Source organism: Pocillopora verrucosa, chromosome 6 (genome assembly GCF_036669915.1).
Source record: "Pocillopora verrucosa isolate sample1 chromosome 6, ASM3666991v2, whole genome shotgun sequence".
Taxonomy (NCBI): Eukaryota; Metazoa; Cnidaria; class Anthozoa; order Scleractinia; family Pocilloporidae; genus Pocillopora; species Pocillopora verrucosa.
The window spans coordinates 23,747,284-23,773,580 of NC_089317.1; the positions used below are offsets into that span (position 1 = coordinate 23,747,284).

At 39.3% G+C, this 26,297-nt stretch overlaps 3 protein-coding genes and 1 pseudogene across 4 annotated transcripts; 2 read left to right on the plus strand and 2 right to left on the minus strand.

The window, feature by feature from the left end:
- The first annotated feature begins 340 nt into the window (after nt 1-340).
- On the plus strand, nt 341-6,031 carry LOC131770552 (uncharacterized). Its single transcript, XM_066168593.1, has 5 exons — nt 341-455; nt 546-886; nt 1,800-2,396; nt 3,520-3,771; nt 5,205-6,031. Exons 2-5 carry the CDS (start codon nt 586-588, stop codon nt 5,801-5,803), a joined length of 1,749 nt encoding a protein of 582 aa, XP_066024690.1. The 5' UTR covers nt 341-455; nt 546-585; the 3' UTR covers nt 5,804-6,031.
- Nucleotides 6,032-6,787: 756 nt separating this feature from the next.
- Nucleotides 6,788-9,930, minus strand: LOC131770563 (uncharacterized). Of its 2 annotated transcripts, none has more exons than XM_066168595.1 (4): nt 9,600-9,930; nt 8,713-9,068; nt 7,842-7,932; nt 6,788-7,280 (listed from the first exon to the last, which is right to left on the minus strand). In XM_066168595.1, the coding sequence occupies exons 1-4, from the start codon at nt 9,901-9,903 to the stop codon at nt 7,018-7,020; spliced, it is 1,014 nt and encodes a 337-aa protein (XP_066024692.1). In that variant the 5' UTR covers nt 9,904-9,930; the 3' UTR covers nt 6,788-7,017. The 2 variants fall into 2 exon arrangements, with proteins under 2 accessions (XP_066024692.1, XP_066024691.1); XM_066168594.1 differs by having other exon boundaries at nt 8,713-9,092.
- Nucleotides 9,931-13,859: 3,929 nt separating this feature from the next.
- Nucleotides 13,860-18,966, minus strand: LOC136282053 (uncharacterized). The gene is made up of 4 exons (XM_066169234.1): nt 18,651-18,966; nt 17,573-17,892; nt 14,551-14,713; nt 13,860-14,291 (listed from the first exon to the last, which is right to left on the minus strand). The coding sequence occupies exons 1-4, from the start codon at nt 18,949-18,951 to the stop codon at nt 14,020-14,022; spliced, it is 1,056 nt and encodes a 351-aa protein (XP_066025331.1). The 5' UTR covers nt 18,952-18,966; the 3' UTR covers nt 13,860-14,019.
- An 842-nt stretch (nt 18,967-19,808) lies between these two features.
- LOC136281966 (uncharacterized) lies at nt 19,809-23,678 on the plus strand (annotated as a pseudogene).
- Nucleotides 23,679-26,297: the final 2,619 nt, after the last annotated feature.

Here is a 26,297-nt window from a genome sequence, read left to right on the forward strand (position 1 = left end):
CCATTGAGTATACGGTTTAAGATTGACCACTAAATAGGTACATATGCATTATGTAGAATAGGGAAAGCTCTTGTAAAAAATTTCGTTGGGTTATTGTCTCTCGTTGAATTAATAATTTATTCGTATCTGCACCAGGAGAGAGAGTTATCGTTGTGGTTAGAGGGTGCAAGCGAAGTAAACGAGTCGATCATTTCGCACTGGGCCAAGGGAAGAATTTAATTGAAATTATTTTCAAATTCTCATAACCCACGTTGCGTTACATACCCTTCGTCACGAATTCTCCTGACAGCCACACAGCTTTACCCATCATGCATTTGCTGCCCGGGTTCCTATTTTTCCTAGAAAACGTTGAAACAAAATAGTCTTCGTATATCGCGATAACTTCTTCCATGATACGTTATTGTTACAAGTTCTGAGTGATCACTACAAAAGGAATAATTTATTTTATGTGGAAGGTATGGAATGTTATTTCCGAATATATAACCCATCGCCATTAACAAGTTTAATACTCGCTTCAATGACAACCTGAAATTATTTCAATTCAGCTTTAGGTAAAGGGACATCTCAGTTTTCAACAGTATCTCTATGATAAATATCATGGCACCGCCTTGTAAATTCCATCTCTTCAACTGCGACCGTGTTTATAAGCTCGACTCCATCGAACATTTGTTGTTGACAACGACAAGGAATCTTGGCATTGAGATATCTGTGAAGCAACACTATTTCACGGTTTCCGAGATAACTGAGTTCAGCGATCAAACGATTCCCACACTGGAGATGGATGCTGCCATTTTAGTTGTCAATGCAAACGAATCTCGACTCTCCATCAACGAAAACACAGAGGGAGGCTACACGAAGGTTTATAGAGCTTTGCTTCAAGCGACAGGTAAAGCGAAACTGGAAGTTGAGTACGACAAGAGTTTAATTTGTATAATCATTATTTCAAAAAGTCTTATGCTAGTCATATTGGTGTAGTTTCTTTAAAATACACACACTAGAGTTTTCTAAATTTTTATATACCAGATATTTTTCAGGTACCATTCCGTTCTTCACCTTTGTAATGTGGCACATTGATTTATCAATGAATTTCAGTGTTTAGTTTTTTGAAATTTAGACGGTCACGCCACGAAATTTATGTTACTGACCAACAGAACATAGCGTTATCTTCAACCTTTCCTAAATTGTTTTACCCACATGCTTTTTAACGACAATATTGGCCACACTATGTCTTTGACAGGATTCGCTTGCGTTTCAATGCGAACTCTGCAGTATACAAATAGTATTAAAATTAAATATTTTGAAAACTTTGATTAGAAAAATTGGAGGAAGCTGTGACGGCTGTGTTCGCAGGTTACCGTAAGTAAGTTTTAGCGATTAAAATATTGACAAACAAAAGATACAAATAAAAGTTTTGCCGTGTCAGATATTATGAAAGTTGTGCAACAAATGCAGAATCATTTGACCTTACTTTCGATATTTGTGATTCCTACCTCTTTCTCAACCTAATGGTTCGTGATCCATATGCAACTTTTTTCAAAATTCATGACTCATGTTTTCGCTATATCACGCGATTTACGATTCCTAAGTTTTAAACACTTAATAAATTTACCATTCTCTCTAATTTGACCGCGTTGACTTATGATTCCGCTTCCGAACACGCAGATTTTAGCAACATGGCCGGATTGGAACAGTAGCGTGACCACGAAAGTCACGTTTCTGACGAGCGAGCAAGACTTAATTCATTACAAGGCCATTTTAATATAATTATGTGATTTTTTCAATTTTTTCTTGTCAATTAGACGGAAACGTGATCGTTGTTATCGGTGGGGATGACAATTACAGGAACGAAGAGGAAGAGGAAAGAGCCGTAGTCTCGCGTTGGGCAAGAATGAAGGTACGTTCCCAGTTAAAGGAGGAATTCCTCGACGGACGAAGAAGTTTCGTCTTTTCATGGAACACGAAACACAGAGAAATTCACGAGCAAGCATTGAAACACTTCTTTGATCAAAGCAAGAAAGGACAAAAGTTTGAGTATGAGCCACCAGGGCATTCCGAGCTTTCTTTAAGCGATCAAACAGCTCCGCCAGCACGAGGTACAGAACCAGCGCACCAGCTCAAGCTTCAACGCTCCGCCACCCTTCCCGAAGGGAGAAGTAGACAAGAAATAAAAGACCGGTGGGATCAGCCAAGTTTCTTGCAAAAAGATTACACAGTGACAAGGCAAAGAAGTGTGGATTTTCACGCTAGTCAGCAACCTAAGCTGAACGTACACCTCGATCCTCTTGCGGCAACCGCTGTTTCAGCTTCGGATTATGGATGCTCATCACTAGGGGACCGATCTGAACAGAGCAGAGTGCAAAGGGATACTACCACGAAGGAAACACGTCTGGTCAAAGGTGAGAACTACTACGACAGATTACATTTAAAAAAAACATGAACGAGAATCATGATCAAGACAGTTACAATAGCCACAAAAATAAGTATTAATACCAGAAAAAAGATAACAAAAACGAAGCTGTCAAAAGAAACAACAATTACAACAACAACGCTAGCACCACGAGACATTGACAATATTAACCACAACAGAGGAAATTCCACCTGAGCCAAAAATGACCGATGGCGATGTCAGCAATGGCATCTAAAACCATGCTCAAGAAAAACCAAAAAAATTTGAACTATTTAAATCCATTATGACATGAACATCAGTAAAGCTTTGTAAGATAGTGGTGGCAATTTCTTAGATACCTCCTAGAGGTTTACAACCTTTTCTCCTTTTAATTTTTGACCCTAAAAATAACGTCAAACACAAAAAGATGTGGCTGCATATTCTGAATTGGCACTATTACACAACAAACCGCAACAGCTCTCAGTACGAAGAGATACCGCCATATAAGGGGAACGTGAAGTACAAGGTAAGAACAACGGGACTCTCTGAAAAAAGACAACACTGGACACCCATGAACGACCACTACGAGAGCAATATGTACCTTTACAACGACTTCAACAAAAGCAACAATAAGTCCTAAAGACGCTGTTTCATTGGTGTCTCGTAGTCTTCATATCACGATTTTTAACCTTATCAATCAATTTTTAATCCTGACTCGATAGCAGCTTTTTTTGTGAACTTCATATATTTTTACATATAAAATGATATTAGGTTCCTTTGAGTCGTACATGCATGGTTACAGCAAGTGCCAGAAACCCAAACAACGCACTTTGTGGTGGAAGTGCGAACAATGAAATGAAGCATTTAGGCAAGTATTTGAAAGTTTAGCATTTATTTAAGTGCTGGAAGTGCGAACAACGAAGTGAAGCTTATAGGCATCTACTAATTTAACGTTCAAGTTAACATAATTAGACAAGTGGAAGTGCAAAAGCGGAATTGAGGCTTTTTGGCAAGTATTTCAAGTTTAGCATTTATTTGACTAAAACTGATTGATCTTTTAAAAATAAGTGTTGTAAAATGGTTTTGGGTTGTGCAAAACGAAGTTTTAATTACTGTTTGCTTTTATTCTCTAGACTTAGTAGTCCTCGGCTGTGATGTGTCACCGGCAACAATCCAGGCTGTGAAATCAGTACTCGATGACCTTTATCGTAGGATAAGGCTGCCAGAATGTCCCCAAGTGGAACGTTATTCATTAGCTGACATCAAATCATACTTAACGAGATGCACTCCTAGGTTTTGTATTCTAGTGGTGGATACAGATACGTCTCATAAATACCAGCAGCCTGAGTTGGAAGAAATTCTCAGGACAGCAGCTGATGTTGTTGGTAAGAGGATCTGTTGCGGTAGCCTGTTTATAAAAGTTCAGAGAATCATTTCTTTGTAGTTGAAATATTTTTGTGTAGCAAATACTCGTAATAGTAAATACTCACAATAGCAAATGTGTAGATGAAATAAACTACTTGAGAACATCATCCAATAATTAAAAAAGGCCAATAGACACGCTTAGTGAGCTGTCAGTCTCTAACTTTCGTCATGCTTTTACACTTAACTAGCGAATCACGCTAAACTACGCAGAGCGGAGTTCGCATACTAAGTAGATACCTTGGCGATGTTTACGCTTCACAAAATGACTTTCTACCTTAAGTTTCTTAGTCTTACGGTCAAGGTCGAGCGAAACAAAAACAAGATTGAAAATATAAAAATTATAATAAACTTACGAACAGAATTGAAATCATACTTGAAGAGATATCTTAAGAGAAAATAGCCCTTGAAGACTGCTACATATCGGCAGAATAAACAGAAAAATTCGGAGAAGAAAGGGCGTACCTAAGGTACCGCCCCTAAAAGAGCTACGTGCTAGCCGTATAAGTTATCTGATTACAAATTCAGCGCGGAAGATGAAAAGCACTGTATGTTTACACCTTAAGTCACCTCTAAGAAAAAGAGTTGTCGAACGTGCTAAATTCAAGTTTAAACACTATTTTCCGAATCGGGAATTCGACATGGATTTAGCCTAAAAACGAGAGTATTAAAGAGGTAAAGGTATAAAGGAGGGTTGTTTCCAGGAAATTCCTGCACGGGATCAATTTTTATGGGGTCACCTTTATAAGCGGTGACCCACACTTTCCGAGGGAGATCAGAGCTAGTATCCGTTGCAATAACTTGCGTAATAAAAGAGAGAATAAAAGAAATAGTCAACTGAGCTACGAGTGAAAATAACTTCTAACAAATTTTAAAGCAGGGATCATAGTGAGCTACAATATTTAAAAATAACTTTTCAATAGCAGATAAGGTGGAGTCATTTTCTTAGTAATTAATCATCTTTAAACAACATAATGGAAATATACTGATATCTGGCCGCAAACCGCAATTAACGCAAAAACATCTGTCTCCATGTCAAATTCACGATCATAATAAGGAAAAGGTGACCAAACTCTACTGTAAGGTGAGACCGCCAAAAGGAATAAGAAATGATCAACTGGCTTATTACATGTTTACTAAATAGCTTATGCTAATATATTAGCATTTATTTTCACGTTCAAATAAGTCAAAAATCATTCATAATGAAAATTCTTACTAGATGCCAATTTTGTCTTTTAATAAAATTTGTGGCCATATCTGAAACGAAAACGAAAATAACTTACAAATCACGGCATCCGCACATTGGTCATGTACTACACCTAGTCTTAAATACTATTTCTTCGGGCAATTAACAAGAAGATGGTAATAAAATATAACTATTTGTTTCAATTTGCAGTTGAAAAGGTTATCTTCACGATTTGCAATCGAAGTCCTGCTCCAACTGGAGAGGAAGATAAATTTGTAAAAAACGTTGAGCGAATGCTTAAAGAGAAAAGAAAGGGCCTTGTCGTTTGGTTGGAGGATGGAAAACTGAATGTGGAACCCGATGTCTTGATACAATTAATGCTTGGAGCCCCAATAGCGGCGAAGAACAGACAAGGACAGCTGAGCCACTCAGAAGAATCCCTCAGACCAACCAATGCTGCTTCAGGTTTTACATCTGACAGGAGACTGCTTCAAGAGACACCAAAGCACATGGGGGAGTTTCCATCACAAGAAGTGCGTCATAATCCTACATCTTATGGAGGAGAATGCACGGATTCCAGCGATGTTCTCGTGCTCAAAACACGAATCCGTCAAGGGATAATATCGTATGCTACCGAGGATCTTGTGTTTCGTTCTCCTGGTTTTGTAATTCCCAAACATATAGAGGAAAGTTTGAGGTGCAAATATTCAACGACAGCAAACGGAGTGCTAAGCATCTATTCCAACACGGAAGGCAAATTACGAACCACCGTACAAACTGATAGAGCAGCCACTTGTTTGATTATTTAATGGACAGATCAACACAACCTCTTCATCATACTTAAACAAAGTGAATATTATGGAGGCCTTTTCTCTTATTAGTAAATCATAGAACGTAAACAGTCTTTAAATTCACGTGTCGCGCAACATGCGGACATTTCAACTTGAGATTTTGTATGGTAGAATAGAACAAGGTTATGTACATAACTCTGCAGAACAGTACAAAACACGGACGGAAAGCAAAAGCAAAGCGGATCAATAAATTGCCGCACCTTATGATTCAAATTCTTACTATCTTACGTTCTTTAAGCTTGATAATACGAACTTAGAAGCCAAAATACTAGAAAACTAAACAAAAGCGAAATGATAACTTCCCAATTCGATGGGTTACCTTATGAAACGAGCGAACATTTTTCTCTTCGCTCGTATTTTCCTCGACCTTACGTACATTTCTCGGAAAAAGTACCAGTCAATTTGCGCAATGTCCGGGTTAAACCATCGAAAAAGGTGTGATTATTATTTTAGATATGTTTGCTGTAAATGAAATGAAGTGAATTATGCAAAGTTCCCTGTTTGCTAGTCATAATTACAGAGCATTGCAACCTCCGTGAGCTAGAACATTCGGGTGAGTTGAAACAGATTACGTTCGAGATCTTAAAATGACTATGTGAATCTATAAAACCCATTAATATGTTTAATCGTCTTTTAAAGAGAGTTTAAAACACTTTGAAAATCAAATATGACACAATAGATTTCAAAGAATGGTCGTGGGATGACATTCAATGATTGTCAGAACCATTCGCATTAAAAGCTATTAATTAACTTACAATGTGAATTAAATAAAAGTGGTGGGCAGTCGCTAGATCTCTAGGAAAGAGTGACTTTTTTGGTGTAGTAAATTGAACATCAAAACATAGGTTTTTGAGGACATTTTTGGTACAGCCATTGATGCAAGGCATCACGGAAGCCAAATCACCTTTTTCCAACCGTTGCAAGCTTTTCTCACGGCCTTACTCGAAATTAATGATAGTATTATATCAATAATGTCATTAAAATGATTTCAATTTCCACAAGCTTTCAAACTCAGTACTAAAGTAAACTTTGCCATGCATCAAAAACGCAGTCAAAGATTATCTATTTTTTGACGAGTGGTCAACCTTCTGCCCGAAAAAAGAATATATGTATATAGATTACTTCTGGGTTGCTAACGAAAATTTGTTGAAAAATTTAGCCTTTGTTAAGGCTCAGAGTATTGTGCAACATCCCCCCAAAAGCGGTCCAAACCAGTTTCGGATTATAATTGTGGTTAGTTGGTTTTGGCGAACTACAAACTTTACTCTAAGGTTGGTTTCTGCCGCGTGCATACTTCTTAAATGGTCCCTGTAGCCTTCCGGTACTTGCCATCCGTCCTCTCTATGCACCACATCTCTCGTGTCGTCTGAGACTTCCCCATGGCGAAGCCGAGTATCTAGAAGCACTGAACCTTCTGGATAATTCAGGGACAACCCTGGTAGAGAAAGAAAAAGAACACACGACAAAATTGGGATGATATAGTAGATCAGACAATGTAAACACGGGACGAACACGCTCTACGGACTGAACATCCGTACGAAATTCTCTTGCATGTAATTCTGTAGCCTTAGGAGCACGAGTAGGTCTAGTATTCAAGTAAAGTGAAGGGGAAGCTGACTCTGACGCCTTATCTCCATTTCGGAGCCTTCTAGGATTAAATATTGTTTTAAGTAATTACACGTTTTGAAAAAGAGGGGGGTCACAGTGTCATTGGGATCCTTCCTTCTCATCTCTGTGCCTTAAAGCTACACCATCTCATGAGGTATCCACGATGAGTCAGGGAATGAGTTGTCTTGGATAAGGGAATGAAATTATTTGTTTCGAACATTCTATGCTTGAAAAAATGATTGGGTCAAAATGATATTGAATTTATCTCGCCATACGTAATAGGGAAGCGTTCGACGACGTAAAGAGAATTGATTACTAGGATCTCTACATCCGATCACTAACCAAAGTATTTTAAAATAACTTAAATATTAATTAAATGTAGCCTTACCTGACGGAATCTTATCACGAGGACCCACAACAACTATTACTTCCTCCTTGTTCTTTTTGTAAGATGCTTCAAATTCATTTACATACTCGACCTATATTTTCAAAGTCATATATTCAATTAAAACGTTGCAACCTTACAACGTTTCTTTCCCGTTTTGCAACGAATACCATTTCCTTGAGTTGTGTAACATGCACCCATAGATAATATGTAAACTGATTTTATCAAAAATGATTCAGTATCTCTATTGGTAAACATGAAATAAATGTTTTATGGCAGCTCTCTCTCTATGAATCGTTTTATTTTCGGTTGCATTAAGGACCCCTGGATCGCCAATTTACGCAAGCAGTTCAGGGGATAGTCTGGTTGGGATTTTGAACCAAAATTTGCTAGAGATTGTAAGCACATACAACTCCAGCTAATTTATTTTTCGTCATAGAATTATGCCTGGAAATAGATTAACCCCACAACCTAGCTAATGTGGCATACGGTTTGACCAAATTCTTCACGGAGGCTTGTCTCTCTAATTCCATGCCCCCACCCCCCTCCCCCTCACAACGCTTTTTTTCCTATTAATGGGATAAATAAGATATTTCTCACAATTTCGCTGCATAGCAACAGAATACTTTTGTAAAAAGTTTAACCAGGAATAACGTCAACTGTATTCTTCAAATAGAAAAAAGCCGCAATAGGTTTGTAGAAGAGCCATAACAAATAACTTAGCCATCATCAACAGAAGAGAGCATCAGCAACAGTAATGAAGCATAATTGATAAGCTACGTCACCACAAACGCAGTGTTGATTCAAATGCGTCGATTCACCAAGAATGCCGAGTATAATGTGTAAAAGAACAGAATTTCAGTTAAACACTCACCTCATCCGTTGGATACACTGAAATATTCTCTGGAACGTTGGACGGCGTCGATTGTGTGATCTCTGGTTGAGGATTCAGCCCTTGGATATTTTCCTCAGCTGTTGCGTTAGAAGTGTCGGCTGATAGACTCATTTCTGGCTCATGATAATCAAACTTTTCACCCATCTTACTTGGTTCAAAAAAGTGTAGAAGAGCTTTCTCGTGAATCTCTCGGTGGTTTTTGTGCCAAGAAAAAATGAAACTTTTTCGTCCGTCAAGATATTCCTCCTCGAATTGTGACGAAACTTTCCTCCGAGCCCAACGTGACATGACAGCTTCGTTTTCCTCTTCTCTCCCCACATAGTTGTCGTCACCGCCTATAATTATTAAAACTTTTTCGCCTAATGGTAACAAGCAGAATAAAAAATAGTAAAACTCAACGATCGAACGTTGAACATTCGTTGATATGAATTCTCGCGCGAAACCGAAACAGCACTAGTATTCGTAACAATGTAAAGTGGTCAACTATATTTCATTTCGCAACTGTGGTGGGGGGATGGGGAGGGGATTTGGGTTAACCGGGTTAGAGTTAGGGGGGTTCTACCATAGTTGTGAAGAGAATTTAATAATTTTTTTTAAGTTAATGCTAAATTAATGGCTACATAAACAAATGAAACTAAAAGCTTAAAATTGAAAAATAAAAAGACGATAGAAACTATTGCGGTTTGAACGGGCTAAGAAGTTTGACCTTAGGACAGTCCAGCAATGTGAGCCGAAACTCACATAACGATTATCTATGACATAACCCGATCGATCAAGTGGCTGATCATAATCTTTCCGTACGTACAGGTTCTCTATCAAAAAACAACGTTCACACTTCAGTCCGAATAATCTAACGCAAGACTCACCGGTCGCTCTCAGTAAAGCTTTGTAGATCTTCGCGTAACCAATGCCAGCGTTGTCTTCGTTGATAGATAGTCGAGATTCATTGGCATGAACGACAAATACGGCAAAATCCATATTTAGAGTGGGAACTATGCTATCACTTACAGAGGACATCTCTGAAAGTTTGAAACAATGCTTCTTGATCGATATTTCGAATTCAACTTTGTCTTTCACTGTAGTCAAGAGTGCTTCTATTGAGTCCAGTTTGAAAGTATTGTCACAGTTAAAAAGGTGAACAGTCTTACAGTTTGGAACTTGTAGCTCCATGTTTTATGAAACCAGGAAATAGGAAAGATCCACAGATAAATGAAATAGTTATTTTTGTGAAATGGCTTTGTAAGCTTCGGTTTCGCAAAAGACATCCATAATTCATTATGGGCCGGCTTAGTCACGCAAGGAAATCTTTTTTGATGTGTGCTTCAATGCAATCTGTGAAATAGGACATGGACATGGTATGGATGAGTCGATTAAGGTTTACTAAAACTGTTTCTTTTGTCAAAATTTACATATCTTTACCTTTCAAATGTAGCCTTGCAGCTTATTTAAGCATTAGCGTGCAAATTGTTTAGTAGGAGGACACTTTCGCAGCCTGATATCATTTGAACCGTCGGTTATAAACGATCAGCTGTTGCAACATCGTGGATTTAGGAGCAATTTTTCATTGTCTTTAGAAAATTTGCATAATTATTCAAATTATGTACGCCGTGATGTCATGTGATTTCATATATCCCACAACATTTGCATCTTATGTGAACAAGAATTTAATGGTCTTTATGAATATATAAGGTTTTGTGAGGTTTCCATGTAGTGCAATTGCTTGGCAAGCATTGTAAAGCATAGGGCTTGTATTCTCTAAAAATAACCCCACTCCACCCTGCATAGTATGTTGAGGCAATACAATATATACATCGTTGCGCTGAAATGAAGTACAGCCACTTCTCATGAATACAAATTTAGCAGTGCAGCTTAGGGCACAGGCGGCCCAAGCTCCAGCTGTGAGACGATTATCTTACGCAATAACGGTCATGGCGGAATTATAAGAGTTTGTATGGGAATATTTACGACCGCTCTAAGGAATAAAAAAATACGTCAAATTCTCAAAAAAAATACCTCACCTCGCTTCCACAGCGTATTGCTTGTTATCTAACCGCTTACTTTGATGAAAAGAGCCCATTTGAGCGAGTTGTTCATTTCGAGGTTTTCAACGTACATAAGAAAAGCCCAAGGCTGAACACTCCATTTCCGAACGCCTGATCCGAGAAGCGAAAAATCCAAGCTCAAAATGACCGGGCGGCCACAAATCCAACGCAGAATCCAAGCACACATACTGTAGTTTCATTTCAATTCACTACAAACTCAATCTTCCCCGTGCAACCGACACTAAGCCGCAGTTTGCTTCAAAAATTTCCAGTTTAGAGGTTTCTAACAGCCCGCGACCACATCAACCTTGACACACGACCGTTGAAACCCTACCTCCTTTTCAAACTGAGCCTCGCTGGGGACCACACCGTCAGTTATTATCAATAAATTGTTTTAGAACAACGGGTCCCCTCAGGTCGAAATCGATCGAGAGGCTATTGTTTTATCCTAAAGTAAAAGAAATAAGTATCTACAAGGGCACTTGGCAAGAAACACATAGACGAAGTGCGAAATTTAGCGTAGCCGGCAACTAAGAATAAAGTGAATACTTACATGGCTGAGCGACTTGTTCTATTGTGACTCACATTCTCGTGCGGACGAAGCGAAATAACAGTTGTCTTGTTGGCAGAATTAAAATAGGTATGTCCAGATAGAACTAAATTGAATACTGGTATAAATCCTTGCCAGGTTTTCCTCTGACTCCGAAAATAATCACACATTTGTAAACATTTCCGAAGGCGAATTCGATTGGCCCGATCGAAACAATAGCCTCTTGATCGATTTCGACCGGAGGGGACCCGTGGTTCTAAAACAATTTATTGATAATAACTGACGGTGTGGTCCCCGGCGAGGCTCAGTTTGAAAAGGAGGTAGGGTTTCAACGGTCGTGTGTCAAGGTTGATGTGGTCGCGGGCTGTTAGAAACCTCTAAACTGGAAATTTTTGAAGCAAACTGCGGCTTAGCGTCGGTTGCACGGGGAAGATTGAGTTTGTAGTGAATTGAAATGAAACTACAGTGTGTGTGCTTGGATTCTGCGTTGGGTTTGTGGCCGCCCGGTCATTTTGAGCTTGGATTTTTCGCTTCTCGGATCAGGCGTTCGGAAATGGAGTGTTCAGCCTTGGGCTTTTCTTATGTACGTTGAAAACCTCGAAATGAACAACTCGCTCAAATGGGCTCTTTTCAACAAAGTAAGCGGTCAGATAACAAGCAATACGCTGTGGAAGCGAGGTGAGGTATTTTTTTCGAGAATTTGACGTATTTTTTTTTTCCTTAGAGCGTCGTAAATATTCCCATACAAACTCTTATAATTCCGCCATGACCGTTATTGCGTAAGATAATCATCTCACAGCTGGAGCTTGGGCCGCCTGTGCTTAGGGAAACCTGAAGTCACATGATGCCTTGTCAAGTTATTTTCACGAGTACTTTTTATCTTACCCTACAGCATTACTGTTTACCTCCCCGTCCCGACCCCCAAGACAAAAAGGGGTTTTCGCAATCTTGCCTTGCAGCTAGAGTTCAACACAATTAGGTAACTGGTTGGGCATGAGATGGGGCTCTTAAGGTTACTTCCCATCTGCGCGCGTGTCCTTAAGGAAAAAATTCGTAAGAGCGCTAGTTTCACTAACATCTTAGAAAACTTTATATCAGAAGTAAGATTAATAACTGCAGTTTACGATATAAATATAATTTAAGCGACTTTTCATTTAAGGAAGAGTCAAAAGCCGGTAAGGCGTGAAACGACCTAAGGTTCTTCTATAAAATTTATTGGGTATCGGTTGCCGCAGCACGAGCAAAATGGCTCCACAGTCTTATTCACAAGGCATCAATCAGCAAATGTGTGACGGGCTTTTTCAATATTCTGATTGGTAGTCTAGATATCGGCATCTAAAGTTGGAGTAGCAAAAAATATGCGAGGCGTGTTGCGTAAATGGACAGCACCGGACAAATTTTTCAAATTACAAAATTTACCGACACGCTTTCGTTTATCATTATTCCGAGAACGTTTGGGCGAAATTTGAAGATAATCGGTCAAACCTATAAATTCGCTCAAAGTGGTTGTATTCCTCTCAAAATCAAATGCGAGATTTTAGCTCCTAAAGGTTCGCAAACAACCCGCGCTACACCAGGAGATTTTCTCGCCTCCTGAAACCGCAAACCAATAGGACAACGGGACCTCCTGGCGTCAATGACGATGGATCAAGATTTCCCGGGAAAAGTTTCAGACACGTTTTTTTTCTTTTTATCTCGATTGCTCAGTAGAGCGATGAGGCGGACGACGTAATATTGAGCAAAACTGCAAAAGGCAAAGGCAAAACCCACGACAGAAGTGGAAAAACCGGAAAACGTTCTGAGGAGCAAGACAGGGAATCGACTTACAGCTTTCAAAACTACGATTCGAGGCGATTGTTAATGTTTTTTTATCAAGGCTGGTACTTGCATGAAGAAAAGGAAACTTCGTTTTTAATATCATGTATGGCAAATTTTGGTTTGCCGGCTACATCTTTGTTCGAAATATGAATGCCAGCGTAGAGCTCCGCTAATACCATTCGCTTTTACAAAGGATGTGTTTTCTTTTCTTGACAGAATGGTACTCTTTGTTTCCTTTTAGGCCTGTTTTTTGTATCTTTTCTTTTTACCAAAGACTTTCTTCCGCTTTTGATTTTTTCCATGAGCAAAGGCTTTTCTATAAACAAAGAGCTTCTACGCGTGAATTTTGTTAAGTGCGCGATGTAAACGAAACATGGAAATAACATGAAAATCGAGCCCCAACATTAGCGGTTGCCTCGAAAATTCCCCGGGGGATTCGTCCTGGTTCGAGATTATGACACCTTCCTTATTCATTAACTTTTATTTGAAATTACGTTTCTCCAAATAACTCGGATGTTTTTAAAGATTGCAGAAATTGGAAACTTTAGGTTAAATGTTTGAATTCAGTTTAGTCAAATAAAACAGGAGCCCGTTATCTCCCGAATAAAAGAAAAATCGATTTTATCGGCCTCTGAAGGTGGGAGGTAATCTTGAATTAATTTAAAACGTTTAAAATAAAAGGACTTCTTCTAGTCAAGCAAGAAACCATCCATAACTCCAAGGAACATTCTTTTATTCCATGCAAACAGTTTGCATTTCTGATAAAACACTCGTAGATTCAAAGTATTCATAGGGTTATGTGCAATTGCAAGTATCCAGCACCTAAATTAGACTCACGCAGAGTAGGTGACTGCTTACTCCAAACTTTCGGGGTCATCAGGAAGGCCAACAATAGTCCCAGAGGGAAGATCTTGGTATCACTTCAGCACGACACATTGTGCCATTTTCATCAGCAAAGATCTTCAAATACGCGTCCGGTGTTGACCCCCATTCTCTCTCTAACTTCACTACCTCGCTGTGAGGAGGACGCCAGGTTTGGTCCCAGATCTCTACGTCTGCGCTATCGTATGAAATTTTCCCACGGCGCAGGCGTGTTTGTAGTTTTAAAATAGGCCGTGAATCACCCCTTCCTGAATTCTCGCTAGAAACTTGTAACAAAAGAATATGAGTTAACCGAGTGAAAGAAAGACAAAATACAAGCTTTAAATCCAAACTAAGCGTGGATAAGAACACCTCCAGGGTGGAATGCACTGCGGACTAAAGCAACCCCAAGAATGTTCTTAGCTCTTAATAAATTCGATAAGGAAATCACTTTCACTCCATTTTTTAGCGATCATTTCAGTCTCGCGAGCCTCAAAAACTAGCATCCCTGAACTTATAGAAGAATGTGATATCCTTCTACATTACCTGTTGATTCAGATTCAGTCGCATCTGAAGTTTGTCGTCCGCCGTCTTCTTCTGATCGACTCCACGACTTCTGGCCCCGTCTCTGACTCTGCCCTCGCTTCCCATTCTGTTTCAGTAAAGACCTCTCCTGATCAGCTGATTCAGGTTCAGATCTTTCTAAATCCTTCGTCAAAAAATTGGTAAAAAAACAATCACATACTTAATTACCTGTAAGTGAGCGTTCAAGGATATTTTTTTCAAGGGGGGGTTAGTCGGTACAGGCCCCCGAAGGATCCCCACCTTGTCGTGGTCGGCGAGCTTGAGTGCCTCGGAGATCCCTAGAGCTATGCCGGCGGGAGCTTAGTCTCGTGGTAGGGCCACCCAAGACGGACAGGTTGAAGGGTAGAGGTCCGACGAAGCGCGATCCACCGGTCCTCCAGGCTAGGGGTTTGGGCACAGGGCTAACAACCCGGTTCCGTAAAACACCCACGTTACGGAAACGGCAACGAAGAAAATCAACACTACTGAGCGAGACGGGCTTTCAGAGTTGTCGAAAGATACTAATATGAATGACAATAGTAAAAGCCGAAAGGAAACCGCTGACAGGAAGATGGAAGTCTTGAGCGCCAAATGCAATGTAAGAATTATGTACGAGACAGGAAAGCTGGCACAAGCCACAGCTGAGATGAGACGTTACAACCTACACATCCTTGGAATCAGTGAGAGCAAATGGACAGGTTCAGGCTGACACAAAACCAACACAGGAGAGACAGTGCTATATTCTGGAAGAGAAGATGACGAGCACCATGAGGGAGTAGCCATCATCCTCAAGAAAGGTCTCGAGAAGTGCCTGATGGAGTGGAATCCAATCAACAGCAGGCTCAGAAAAGTGAGATTGAAAGGGGGACACATCAACATAACTATCATCCAATGTTACGCACCAAAAAACGACAGTGAGGAAGACAGCAAGGACACCTTTTACGAACAGCTTCAAGCAGAACTGGAGAACACACCACGTTCACGAGATGAAGATTGTGATGGGAGATCTCAATGCAAAGGTTGGAAATGACAACAGGAACTGCGAAAGGGCCATGGGGAGAGAAGAATGTGGCACCATGAATGACAATGGAGAGAGACTACTGGACACCTGCACCACCTATGATTTTGTCATCGGAAGGACACTTTTTCCACACCGAGACGTCCACAAGCTGACCTGGTACTCCCCCAATGGAAGAGAAAAGAACTATATTGACCACCTGATGATCAACGGGATGTGTAGGCAATCACTGCCAAACGTCCGAGTAAGAAGATGAGCTGCTGTGGGAAGTGACCATCACCTTGTGACCACTACACTGAAGCTGAAGCTAAGGAAGACCAGATCCAGTCCGAGAGGGCGACGACACTTTGATGTGGAGAAGCTGCGAGACCTTAAAGTAAAGACTGCCTTCATACTACAGTTGAATAATTAGTTCCAGGTACTAGCAGATGCTGAAGACCAGACGCAGGAAGGCTTGGGAGACATCAATGCAAAGTGGCAACAGCTTAAGATAGCCTACGAGCAGACCCGCAAAGCCTGCCTTGGAACAAAGCAGAAGGAAGGAGTGGATCACAGAGGATACCTGGCAAGCCATTGCGAACAGAAGAACTCTCAAGAAGAAAGTCGTGGAAGTCAAATCAGAGCGCCTGAAAGAGAGATACAAGCAACAATGTAGGGAAGCGAATCTAACAGTGAAGAGGATGACAAGAACAGAAAAGTGAAGCCACATAAACCACCTTGCAAGCCAGGCAGAAGATGCAGCAAGCAGGGGAGAGCGAGGCAGAGTCTGCAAGATCACCAAGCTGGTGTGTGGCAGGTACAGAGGAGGCACTGACGCTCCGATCATGGACAAGCAGGGGCGACTTCTCACGACAGAAGCCGAGCAAGACGCACGATGGGACAGAACACTTCAGTGAAGTTCTGAACAGACCACCACCACCAACAGAGGCAGATATACAAGAGGCAGAGACAGACCTGGATGTCAACACCGATCCCCCAGGAAAAGAAGAGATCATAGCAGTCATCAAGTCCCTCAAGAACGGAAAATCCCCTGGACAAGATAATCTCATTGCAGAAGTATTTAAAGCAAATCCATAGTTAGTAGCAGACGTACTCCAGCCGCTCTTTACATACATCTGGGGGGGGGGGAAGACGTTACTTGAAGAGGGAGTCATTGTGAAGATTCCGAAGAAAGGTGCCCTTAACAACTGCAACAACTGGCGAGGAATCACCTTACTATCTGTGCTTAGCGAGATCCTGCCCAAGATCATCATCCAGCGTATAACCAACACGGTGGTCCAACAACTGAGAAGAGAGCAGGCAGGGTTTCGGAAAGGAAAGTGATGCACAGACCAGATCTTCACCCTACGTAACATCCTATAGCAGTGCACAGAGTGGCAGAGACAACTCTACATCAACTTTGTGGACTTTGAGAAGGCTTTTGACAGTGTACACCGGTAAAGTCTGTGGCGCAACCTTCGGGCCTATGCAATCGTCGAAAAATTGTAAGACAAGATCGTTTGTTTGAAGGATCTTTGAGGTCACGTGGATATAATAGCTGAGAGACTGAGAGAAAGAGCACTGTCTCTGTAATGAGATGTGAAATTAAAGGATTATGAACTAAGGTTGATCTCAATGTACATGTACTCTAACAGTGCTATCCCTGAAACAGAACAGAGATGCTAATTGAAATAGGGGCGCTTGCTGTGATAGGTGCGCTTATTGGAATGGGGTTGGTTAATCAACAGGGGCACTTATTAGAATAGGGACGCTTATCAACAAAGACAAATAAAGGGGGCGCTTATTAGAGAGTAAGTGGTTATTGCAATGAGGAGCACTAAATCGAATCATTACGGTACTCCCTTTCTTTCCACTCTTGCATTCTATGACAATTCTCTGTTCACACGTTTACAGCAAACACACCAACTTTATCAGAATAACCGTCATTTAAGCAGCGTAAACCGCTAGGGTCTACTAAATCTGCGAAAGAAAAAAATCATGTCTTACCTCTTGCTGTAAGTCGAAGTGGTGTGACAGAGAAACAGAAGGTCCTCTCGGGGGTGTTGACGTTGCCGCTGGATCCGTTTGAGAGACCGCGAACTTCTGACCATTCTTGTTGGGATCAAAGTAATGCAGAAGCGCTTTTTCATGGATTGGCCTGTGTTTCTGGTTCCAAGAGAAGATGAAACTCTTCCTCCCATCGACGAGTTCAGTACGAAACTGAGGAGATATATTATCCTTTGCCCACTGGGAGAGGAAAAACTGATCTTCTTCACTCTTACTTTTGTAATTTTTGTCCCCACTGATGACGATCAAAACTTTTTCACCTCGAAAAACAAAACAAAACAAAGACAAAATTACATGTGAGTTCGGGGTGAGTTAATGTAGAAATGGATACGAAGGTCAACTCTCCATTCTAAAGATGGCGGTCATTTGCGTTTTGTACGGTTTTCAATTTCATCTTTCTCTTATGCCAGGCTGCACTTTTGATGTCGTTCCCGATATCACTATTTATGCCATAATTGCAGTGATTTCTTAACTTTAAGACGACAAAGAATAAAGGCAATGACACTTTATTTGACCCATACATTATCAGTTCGTTGTTTATGGGTATAGTGACACGATAGCCACGGCCATTACTATATTATGTTTGCTGAAAAGAAAAAAGAGAAAAAATAATAGTACAGTATGGCTCTATTAATTAATAAATGCTCTTTGGGGAGCATTCTGTAGTCCGTAGTCCTCAGTCTACGGCGTTTTGATCATTGTCGTAACAATTCTTAAATGGAAACGCGGACATGAGAACATATCTCAAATAAAAGGCGCCAATGTCCTCGTTGATTCGAGGAATTAAGGAATAGACCCGTAGATACTGTAGTTTGACCTCGACATGCTGATCATTATGATAAGTCATTTAACGAAAAACGAATGGTCAAAATTTTGGAATCTTCTTGACAATTAAGCCTCTTATATTTTATGTCAAACTGATAAACAAAGCGGGAAACTTCCCTCACATATGGATTAAACACTGCAATGAGGTTAGAACTATGAAGTGTTATTACTGTTGCGTCAGCCTCAATCTTACCTGAGCCAGTTCGTTCCTTCAGAGCCCCATAAATCTTTCCGTAGCCACTATCATCGCTAAAGGAGAGGCAGGCCTCAGCTGCATGAACAACGAACACAGCGTAATCCATTTTCCCTAAGTTTGTAATCTTTGACACAAAGATTTCCTCGATTTGTTCTCGCCTAAACTCGTGTGTCTTGATATGTAAAATCTTGAAGGGAATCTTGCCTTTAACGGCTTTGAGCAAAGCTTCCACCTCACTTAACTTACACAAGTTATCGCAGTTGAAGAGGTGAAAGCTCCTTGGCGTATTACTCGCCATGTTTGTTGCTTTCGGTTTTAAGCGGAAGTCCTTTTTTCCGAGAAAAAGCAAACCGTCACGCAACAAGGTGATTGGCGACGTGAAATAAACTGAAGAGTATTTTGTGAATACTTCCCACTTGTGCACATAATAAATTCCATTGATGAAATTTACGACAAATATATGAGGCGAAATGAAGCGATTTGCTTACTTTTGTTTTATTTCGTCGTATTAGAGGCCATCAGTCTCTTAGATCAGTCTTGGCAAAACCATGCCGCAGTTTTTATTTTAAGTTTTTTGGTTGAACTGCTGACTCTACCTTAGGGGCATAAAACTTGCATTTACCCAACAACACCAGGCATTGTTATCGCCCGGCGCATTTCCTAACCTGCGGTTATTACGAGTCAAACAATTTTTAGGAGTAGGAGTGCTTTGTAACACAAGTACAATTCGAACACAGCCCAGGCTAAGACCAACGCATTGTTCAAGCTAACGCTACAGTTAATGTTGATGATAAAAATAGGAAAAGAGCTGCTTCTTGAATTCACATGGCGATGCACAGATTTGTAAGGGTAACCGTTGGAAACATCGCTGGCCTATCCTCAGAACAAAGATAGGACAATTAACGAAGGGTAATTGCGTCCATCTCAGTTTTGTTTTATGCGAGCTCCTACTTCTAACAATTTCTAATCTTCCTACGAAATGCCCTTTTTGTATGGAGTTCTATCCCCGGCAAAAATCAACTTTACCACTCAACATCGAACTTAAGCTTTCAACAGCACACTATTACACCCCGCATCCAACAACGTAATTTCAACATCTATATTGGCGATGGTGTCGACAGTTTGGTAAGATGAACATCCAACTAAAAATACGATATGTCGGTATGTATACTTCAACTTCTAACATTTCAACGCAATGTCAAAATGTAAGATTGGACTGTCGAGCTCATTTCCGGATCATTTATGTTGGTAATCAAACTCAATACCGTAGCGGTAAAGTTAGATTCGTTACACTCGACATTGTTCCGAAATGTCCACTTTGTCAGACAATGTTGATAGATGGATGCGATAAAATCAACATTGCGACAAAAAGTCGTCTTCGTAATGCACAACGTGTAAGAGCCGCCAGAGAGATCAAATGTCAAATTACGCTGCATCAGGCTATCTGGGTCGTATTTGTAGGCTTGTTTGTCAAATTAACCCAGCTATAGAGTGTCCTGCGGGGTATCAGTGATCTTTTTGTAAGAATTGAAAGATTGAACAATCCATGCGAAATCGGATCAGTAGTTCTAAAGTTAGACTACATCAACAGGATGCTGTTAAATCTCGATGTGGCGGACGACATTGTGAATACAATGAGTTGCTTGCACGAGACTGTCCTGGCGATCGAGGCAGAAGGCAACTCTTCAGTTGGCCAAGGATATCAGACGCAATTAAATCATACTGGACGTTGAGGGCGATCCTCGTTTGATATAACAAGGGAAAAGTTATCGTTTTTATTGGAGCAAGGCTTCAAAGTGAAAGAATGCAATAATTTGTTGGGAGTTGGACAATGAAATATCGAAAAGAGGATGTCCTCGTTCGGTCTAAGTGTCTCTGGTGAGAGATATTCGGTTCTGTTTTATAGTTCTGATTGTATATTGCATGGAAATATATTTTTATTAATGTAACAATGTCTTATGACGCTACATGTTCATTAACAGTAAAGGTACTTTATATGCATGACTTCACAACCCGGTTTTAACAATCTCGTTCTCAGACTCGACCGAGAATTCCTGTTACCTTTATCCAGCAGACAAAGATAAATGAGTACAGTAGCCTGTTTCTGTCACTTTAACGGACTTTGAGGATCAGATTGTAGATTTAAAGCCCCTCCCCAGAGAGCGTGCTTCCCAGGCTATAGCTACATGCTTCATTGCAGGCTTATCAGCTTTATCCATCTTATATCATTACAGAAGTATTGACAAGTATATAAGCCTCCTCACAAACTTTCTTTTGGCCATCACACTAGTCTAGTGTGTCAGGAGGCTGTACCTCTTGATACTCCAGTAATCACTTATGACACCCAATTGATAAATGGTATAAATAGTATAAATAGTATAATATTATGATTATAGTTATATAATTATTAGTCCCATCAAAACAACGAATAATCAAAATTGTGAGTCAGTTTGGGTTAACTTTTCCTATCCTGTTTCTGCACTGAAGAACCTATGAATAACATTTAATTCAATGGCCTAGGAGGTAATCTTTCTGTAGAGGACTATATCCCACCTCATTCCTGCTTGTTACTTATTAGCACATTGGATTTTATTTTGTTCTGTTAGGTATGTTTAGTCAGATTAGTGGATGAGAACTGGATGATTTTGTGACATCTGCACAACAATCTCACCCAAATATTGTTATAAGAACGGTGAAAGGATTACTGCAAAGTAAAGGACATTGTGTGCAGCAGGAGAGAATCAGGCAGTCTCTTTTGAGGGCTGATCCCATTAGAGTAATGCAGCATTGGAGTGTTGCAGTCAGAAGAAGACAGCACAATGTCCAATCTCCCCTCGTTCTTTGGCATATTGATGGCCACCATAAATTAATAAGGTAAATAACTGAATTATCTTCTACCCTGGCATGACCAATGGATCATAGAAAAATCATCAAATTAATCAATAATAATTTTATGAATTGAATATAATTAAGTGATTGATATTGATTTTTATTAGTATTTTGAATGAAAATTGATACTTGCAAAACAAGCATCCTTGATTATCAGAATTCTTAAGCGGCAATTTTTTTGCATTTGAGCATGCTTGAGGTGACATGGTGGACTAAAGTCCTGTAATAATTTTATTTTTTAAACTCTCCACAACCTTACATTTTCTAAATGTTAACAAGTGGTGAATAGTTTTGCATGATTGTGGAATTGGTAGATATTCCAGAATTCCTGTGTATCTATGTGCATCAGATAACAACAAGGCAGAAACTGTTCTTGGTTTGTTCGTTGATGCAGTTGGTGAATATGGGTTACCATCATGTGTACGATCAGATAAGGGGGGAGAGAATGTAGACATTTCATGGTAAATGCTGACACATCCACAAAGAGGTCCTGGAAGAGGGAGTATGATAACAGGCAATAAAGAAGGATTCTCAAATTGATTAAGGGATTCCACACCTTTTGTGTATATTATGAATATGTTTTAATAATGTTTATATTTTAATAGGGAAAAGCACACATAATCAATGCATCGAGGGGATGTGTTTGCTGGCTGCATAAGTTTGTTCTACAATTTGTTTTATGAGTTAGTTAACAATGACATTCATCTGTGGTGCCTGCATTACACATTCTTACCAGTTATTATTTTTCAGACAAACTGGAAGAATGCATGGGTTCATCATCGTTTAAGATGTGAGAGAAATTCCACTCTCATGCAGTTGTGGATCAGGGGACTCAATAGCATTTGAGGAAGCGACTCAACTACTGATAGAGAGGTCTTTCAGGTGAATGTACATACATGTAGATGTATTTGGTGTAATTTTACCACATCAAGCAATTATTGTGAAATAGATCTGAAAAACTAAGTTGGAGTGGACTAATGAACGTACTGTACTGCACTGTAATGTACTTAAATGTAGTTATCCCACATTAAAAAAGTCTACATAATACTCATGGGTAGACATATCCTTTCTTCTATAAAAAATTAAGCATACATATTAGCCGTTGATAAATGATGTACTTTTATCTGCAAAATGATTTTTCTGATTATGGCATTGATTGGGGTGGATCAGTACCATCACCAACCAATGAAGATGTTGACTTACCTGAAACCTGATCTCCCATTGACCCAGAAAGAATGCAATCTTTATCAAGATTTTATCTGCCACAAGGTGCATCAATCAATCATGTCATCAACTTATTTATATGTATTGTTGAACACATTAATGAGCTGTTGACTCTTCAGCTTCCCATGTAGAAACACAGAATATTGATAATATAAAATTCTTATTATAATAACAACAAGTACATCTGTCATAGTTCATGGACAACCTTTGTTATTTATGTTTTATGCAAGTACCTGTAAGCATTTAATTAATCTTTTTTTTCTTTTTTAAACCTCTGCTTTTATTACAAAACACAATTCTACAAAACATTACTTACAATGCAAGACTCATTAAGCTACTCTACTTACAGAACAATGCTTAATGCTACCAATACAGTACTGAATATGGTTACTTACAAAAAATATAATTACTTGCAATACAGGCTACTTCCTCTACTAATAATACTTATATTACTAATATTACTTCTGAATATACAGCTACTTACAATACATTATATGGTATATTGACTTTGAGGAGGCAGGAGTACTTCTCAATAACACATATAATTAAGACAATTTTTCAAAATTGTATATAATGAGTAGCTTACTGATAAAATCCTGAGAGGAGATGGCCAGGCTATTTAACTTGGTTGAATAAATATAATGGCGCATAAACAAGGCAGTGTAGTTGAATATCTGTATTATTGTTGTGTTGTGGGAGCTTGCAGTAATACCGAACAAGGTCTCCTCTGTGGTAGGAAAGATTTGGCAGGCATTCACTTGGTTGGAAAAGTTCAAGACCTTTTGGGTAAATAATCTGGTAAACATACATTCAATAAAAAAGTGCTAATTCTCACAAAATACCATAGTAGTATTTATTTATTAATTAACTGAATGGAAGCCTTGTAGAAGCTTGTATAAGGTAGTCAGTTAGAGGCAAATAAAAAGTTAATTATTGCAAATGCTCACTTTGGGAATCACAATTTTCTTTAATTTTTCCAACTGCCTAATATTGGCGTGTACAAGTTGGGAGTTGACTGGTAACACAACAAATGACTGTTTCATTATATGAACTGCAACAAAAGTTAGTAATAATCAACTAAATATTTCTAAAACATCATCAATATTATATTTAGATTGAAGTACTAAATGCATTCCAACAATTTAAATAACCAAATTTAAGGCTCACTCAACAATCTGGCTAGCACTTGCTGATTATTGACTGTTAAGAAAAGTCAGAAAACAATGGGTTTAAAAACTTCCAACAAGTTCCAGGGGCACCCAACAGAGGTATTCTGCCTAATATGTGTTCTGTAAGGGGTTTCTTGCCTGGTGGGAAAGTTGAAAGATGAGCTGATATATTTTCTGAGAAATTTCGAAAATATTTATCCTGAGAACAGTGCACTTACTGTTCAATAATAACAATAACAATAATAATAATAATGATAATGATGATAATAATAATAATAATACTTCATGTATATAGCGCCATGTCCAGCGATGTCCAATAGCACTTTACAAAAATTTTTAAAATGTTACAGATATCACAAGTGTTTATATATCTTCATTTTTTTGTCCTCGTCCACATGTAAGGTTCAGTTGGTGACATGCTTTGGATAGTGTTTTTTCTATAACTCCCCAAATGAAGGGGTAAATTTGAACCTCTGGCCACACCCATCTTGTTTTTTCGTGTGCAAGTCTTTGGGTTTCTTTCCTGCTAGCTGGGGAATTTTTCAAGACCTAGCTGGGAAACAGAACTTCACTCATGTTAATTCTGGGAATGCAGAACATATCATTTTACCAGAAACTAAAATGAATGGTTGGAAGTATTTATTCTTTGTTTTCTTTGTAGCCAATATTTTTCCTGCCAGCTGGATGCCGCTGAAGTTTTACTACATTATTATTGATTTATATATTTTTGTTATGACAGCCTCAGATCTTTCATACTGACATTCTATAACAGCTAGTGCAATGCTTATTATTAAAAAAAACACCGAGTGTTTCACTTCTCTTAACATTGCCATGGCAACAAAGAATTGTATGTCAATAACATTCAAAAATGCTACACCGATTTGTACTTTAAGTTAGTGGTCAAAATCATTCGTGTAGCTGTGACAGAATGTCATATATGGAAAAGCTCCACTTTATGTGAAGCTAAACCCTAGGGCACCATACTTGAGAGCCATGTCACAGTATTTCGTAAATTCTTCAAAACAATGATAGTTTGTTGGAATAGTATGACTCAGGAAACATGTTTCTGCTATTGGAAAGTCGGTGTTTGCGTCAAATTTGACTAACAGGACGTCCCTTGCGGGCAGGATGTTAGTTCCTGTCCAGAAACTTCGTAGATCGATGAGTCCTGCTCCATCTGAAAAGAAAAATCAGTAAAAAAACTACTCATTTTTTCTTTGACCAGAAAGGCAATCTAGTTCTTAACTTTCCAAGACAATGGGATGAGGAGGGAGAGAATTAAAAAATTGTGATTACTTTCATACAAATGGTGAGTTCTCATACTGAGGAGATGATAGCTGTCAAGATGGTTTACGTAATTTTTTACACCTTCATCATTGACATCAACGAACCTTCTTTTCTTGATTCTATTAGGGTGATGTAATCTGTGAAGAAGTCTGCTGCCCTCGAATTTTTATAAGTAGCATCTTTTTCCTCGAAAGTAATCTTCCCTTTGAACTCATCTCCTCATATCATTCAATCTTTTTCTTCTGGAAAAATGACATCCAGAAGACAGGGCCGGCCACTTAACCAGGGCAGTGTGTAGACCAACCTCCTCCATTCCTAATAAGTCAAAACACAAGGCTTCGTTGAGATGTCTAGTTGTCCATAGTTGGTAATGATCAGTTTTTCAAGGTAATGTTATTCTCCTAACTTTGGCAATGTCATCTAGCTCAAGCCTACGCTTAAGGGTGATGTTGTAGAGCATGAGTCCTTAGGTTATTTGTCCCGGTTCTTCAATCAGCCTATCGATTTCAAGGTCAGCTTCACTTAAGTAAGGTTCAATTTTTTGCCTTAGCTCCATTGTTGGATGGCCATCTTTCCACAAAGCATCAACTTGAAAGTGAAAAAGAGACCTGTTTTTGTAGTTGGTTAGGAACAGGGTAACTCTCCTTCTGTTAAAATACTACTAAATTTAAACTAAAGTGAGAAATACAATAGAGAGGGTTAACTTAGGCCCCTTTTAAGGGGGTGAACCTTCTAGGAGGGTCACCCTCTATTGATTTAAACAGGGCTTTAATCTCTAAATGAAAGACAATGCCACACCTATAATTTCTCTTTAATTATTGATCATCATTTATCTCATTTTTAAAAACGAATTTTGGAATCTTCTTGACAATGAAGCCTCTAATATTTTGTGTCAAACTGATCAACAAAGCGGGAAACTTCATGCAGATATGGATTAAACACTTCAACGGGGTTAGGACTATCAAGAAGTGTTTCTTTCCAGTTGTGTCAGCTTCATTCCTACCTCAGCCAGTTCGCTTCTTCAAAGCCTCATAAATCTTTCCGTAGCCACTATCATCGCTAAAGGAGAGGCAGG

What these genes read in the sequence shown, in the direction of transcription:
- LOC136282053 (XM_066169234.1), bottom strand. Translation starts at nt 18,951, where the DNA reads ATGGCGAGTAATACGCCAAGGAGCTTTCACCTCTTCAACTGCGATAAC. An exon ending in GAAGGAACGAACTGGCTCAG is followed by an intron (nt 17,893 to 18,650) that starts GTAAGATTGAGG and finishes TTGTTTTTCGAG; the next exon opens with GTGAAAAAGTTTTGATCGTC. An exon ending in GACTGAATCTGAATCAACAG is followed by an intron (nt 14,292 to 14,550) that starts GTAATGTAGAAG and finishes TTTTGTTACAAG; the next exon opens with TTTCTAGCGAGAATTCAGGA.
- LOC131770563 (XM_066168594.1), bottom strand. Translation starts at nt 9,903, where the DNA reads ATGGAGCTACAAGTTCCAAACTGTAAGACTGTTCACCTTTTTAACTGT. An exon ending in AGCTTTACTGAGAGCGACCG is followed by an intron (nt 9,093 to 9,599) that starts GTGAGTCTTGCG and finishes TGTTACCATTAG; the next exon opens with GCGAAAAAGTTTTAATAATT. An exon ending in TCGTGATAAGATTCCGTCAG is followed by an intron (nt 7,281 to 7,841) that starts GTAAGGCTACAT and finishes TTTCTCTACCAG; the next exon opens with GGTTGTCCCTGAATTATCCA.
- LOC131770552 (XM_066168593.1), top strand. Translation starts at nt 586, where the DNA reads ATGATAAATATCATGGCACCGCCTTGTAAATTCCATCTCTTCAACTGC. An exon ending in AGCTTTGCTTCAAGCGACAG is followed by an intron (nt 887 to 1,799) that starts GTAAAGCGAAAC and finishes CTTGTCAATTAG; the next exon opens with ACGGAAACGTGATCGTTGTT. An exon ending in GACAGCAGCTGATGTTGTTG is followed by an intron (nt 3,772 to 5,204) that starts GTAAGAGGATCT and finishes TTCAATTTGCAG; the next exon opens with TTGAAAAGGTTATCTTCACG.